The 2,789-nt window shown below is 33.9% G+C and overlaps 1 protein-coding gene across 1 annotated transcript; it reads right to left on the bottom strand.

The window, feature by feature from the left end:
- Nucleotides 1-464: 464 nt before the first annotated feature.
- Nucleotides 465-971, bottom strand: LOC125856965 (protein PELPK1-like). The gene has a single exon (XM_049536629.1). It carries the CDS (start codon nucleotides 961-963, stop codon nucleotides 619-621), a length of 345 nt encoding a protein of 114 aa, XP_049392586.1. The 5' UTR covers nucleotides 964-971; the 3' UTR covers nucleotides 465-618.
- Between the last annotated feature and the right edge of the window lie 1,818 nt (nucleotides 972-2,789).

Genomic DNA, 2,789 nt, shown 5'->3' with positions numbered 1-2,789 from the left:
GACCAGGTCTCTCAGCTTGGACTCGCGTATCTCATCAAACTCAATACTCTATAATAAGGTAGGAAGATTTTGTAGTGATTTATGCCAAAGACGAACAACTTGTGTTGATTTATAGATGAACGATCCATCAAATGGGATGGCTAAAATGCTCCAACATATCCTGAAAATTCAGCACAATAAAAACGAAGAATAATGACAATAATCTTAGTTGATGATGACACTTTCCCTGGAATATTATGACCTGTTTGGGCAATTTAAAATGCTCTGCAAGCCAGAGACTGATAGAGATGCCCTGATATAGGTTCACGTGAACACAACAGTTTTTGCTCAGATCCTATATAGGTTTAAAAACCTACTAGACTATGAACTCGGACACTATTGTAGTGTTAACTCGAGGTCACAACTGTAGGAATTCATGGACAAACACACATGAATCAGTAATAGACACTGCATTGGATTAACAAAATCAATATATATCACTCAGAATAGTACAAATGATACAATACATCGTCGAGAATCACATAAAAGATGAAAATTACAAAAGAAAAAGCAAAGAAACACGCAGTAGAGACTAGTAGGGTAAAATAGGTAAAAATCATGCAGTTGGAAGCCGAAAGATTAGTTGGATGGAGGAGGTGAAAGTGTTGGAATAGCTGGGATTGCAGGCATGTTGGGAAGTGAAGGCATCGAAGGCATTGGTGGCAGAGTCATCTTCGGAACAGAGGGCAATGTGGGCAGAGATGGTAATGGTGTTGCTGTTGGAAGTGTTGGCAATGGTGGCAATGCTGCAGGGAAGTTGGGAATATTAGGCAATTGTGGCAGTGTTGGTTTAGGCAACGAGGGGATCGTAGGCAAGTTGGGAAGTTGCAGTAGGCTACGAGCAGCACGACTTGTGGTGATGCTTGAAAAGGATAACAATGCTACAATCACGAAGAGGATTGAGGAATTGCTATAAGCAGCCATTGTGTCGATAATTTAATCAATTACTATTTTTTTCGCAAAAATTATGTTAGTAATGGGAGTTGCAAGTTCTGTTTTAGTTTGAGTGAGTTTGATCATTTTACTGAAGGGGTATAAATAGGGAAATCAGAAGGATTATATGACAACTCTAATTAATTTGTTAGTTCAACTTCCTAAATGTTAGTTAATTAAGGAAAATGCACAAATTTTTGAGTCAATTATCTTATGGAAGTAGTTATTTATAGATGAAGTTTGGATCAACCATATTTGTTGATTTAATAATAAATATAGCAATCAGAGATAATCAGTTTTTACTACTTCCTCCGTTTCAATTTATGTGACTGCACTACGGTCATGAATGCCCCTATTTTGGGGTGGTCTTTTATTTTTGTCCCTTAAATTTGTGGTCTTTCAATAACGACAATACGGGCAAAAGTTTTGACTAAACTTTCCTTTCTAATTAGTCCCAGAAAGTTTATGTATTTAAAAGGTCCATTAATTAACTTGAAATCCTATATAAAAATTTTGTGATCTAAAAGGTCCACTTATTAACTTGTCAACTCTCGAACCAACAATAAACGCATAATTTCATTGAAATACCATTAGAAAAAGGTGTGTGGGTGGGTAGGTGGGGTGAAGAGCTAATCACATTATTAGATCTTTGCTAATTGTCTAATTAATGATGGTCAAATAACTAATCAACTCGACAATTTGTTTTTTGGTCCTCAAAAGAAATAGAGTTAATGGTAAAAAAACACACGTAAACTATCACTTTTTCGTAAATTGAGATAATCTATTGTTTTATTTCGTGAGTTGAAATAGATAGTTTCTTACCTTAACAATCTATTGTTCTCTTCATTTACCTAAACTATTACTCCATTTGTATTATAAGACACCTCAATGCTGAGTTGGTCAAATACGTGTTATTGATTGGGAACAAATATTTGGTTAACTCAGCTGAGGTGTCTTTAATACAAAGGAAGTTGTAGTTTATATAGGTAAATGGAATAATGGATATTTGAAGTATGAAACTTGCAAAAAAATAATAGTTAATGAGGTGTGTTTTTAACCATTAACTCGAAGAAACAATATGCTAGTTAGAGAGCTAAAAAATAGTAATTCTAAACTCACAAGTACTATTCCTCTTTATATGTTTGGGTTCTTTACCTTTTAGGAAGTAGTCACAACTGAAAATAAGAAGTGGAGTCAGAATTTGAAGATTACGGGTTTGAGTATTGAGATACTAGTACCTTTTAAGTTATCAGGTTCTAAATTTAGTAATTTTGTACATATTCAATGAATTTCTTAAAACAAATACACATGATTTTGACCAAAGCTACGATTTGATCATTTGCTCATGCTATATTTGTATGGTGAGATTTCTCTTTAATTAGTTAGTTTTATGTTGACTGATAGCCTATCAAAGTTCTTCTCCATTATACGGACTTCAAACAGGCAATGCGAGCAAGCTCATAGGAGAGTTTTACTCCCCCGCATAGTGTTTTATTTTTTCACATGGACACTATAGTTAGGTTACAAAACTAATGCACATGAAGGGTGTGTTTGGTATGAAGGAAAATGTTTTCCATAGAAAATATTTTCCATGGAAAACAAGTTGATTTTTGACTTATTTTCTCATGTTTGGTTGGTGAGTAGAAAATATTTTCCGGAAAAGATTTTTAGTGTTTGATTTATGAATGATTTTTTTTTTTTGAGAAATATCTTTTATTTTTACTAGAGTAGAAAATAAATTTTGAAATTGAAAATATTTTTTAAAAACATAACTTAAATTATTTTGGGGGTGGAGTGGGGGGGTGGTAGGGGGTGGG

Source organism: Solanum stenotomum, chromosome 2 (genome assembly GCF_019186545.1).
Source record: "Solanum stenotomum isolate F172 chromosome 2, ASM1918654v1, whole genome shotgun sequence".
Lineage (NCBI taxonomy): Eukaryota > Viridiplantae > Streptophyta > Magnoliopsida > Solanales > Solanaceae > Solanum > Solanum stenotomum.
Note: the sequence above shows the minus strand (reverse complement) of the source record. Positions and strands in the feature narration are given on the sequence as shown.

What these genes read in the sequence shown, in the direction of transcription:
- LOC125856965 (XM_049536629.1), bottom strand. Translation starts at nt 963, where the DNA reads ATGGCTGCTTATAGCAATTCCTCAATCCTCTTCGTGATTGTAGCATTG.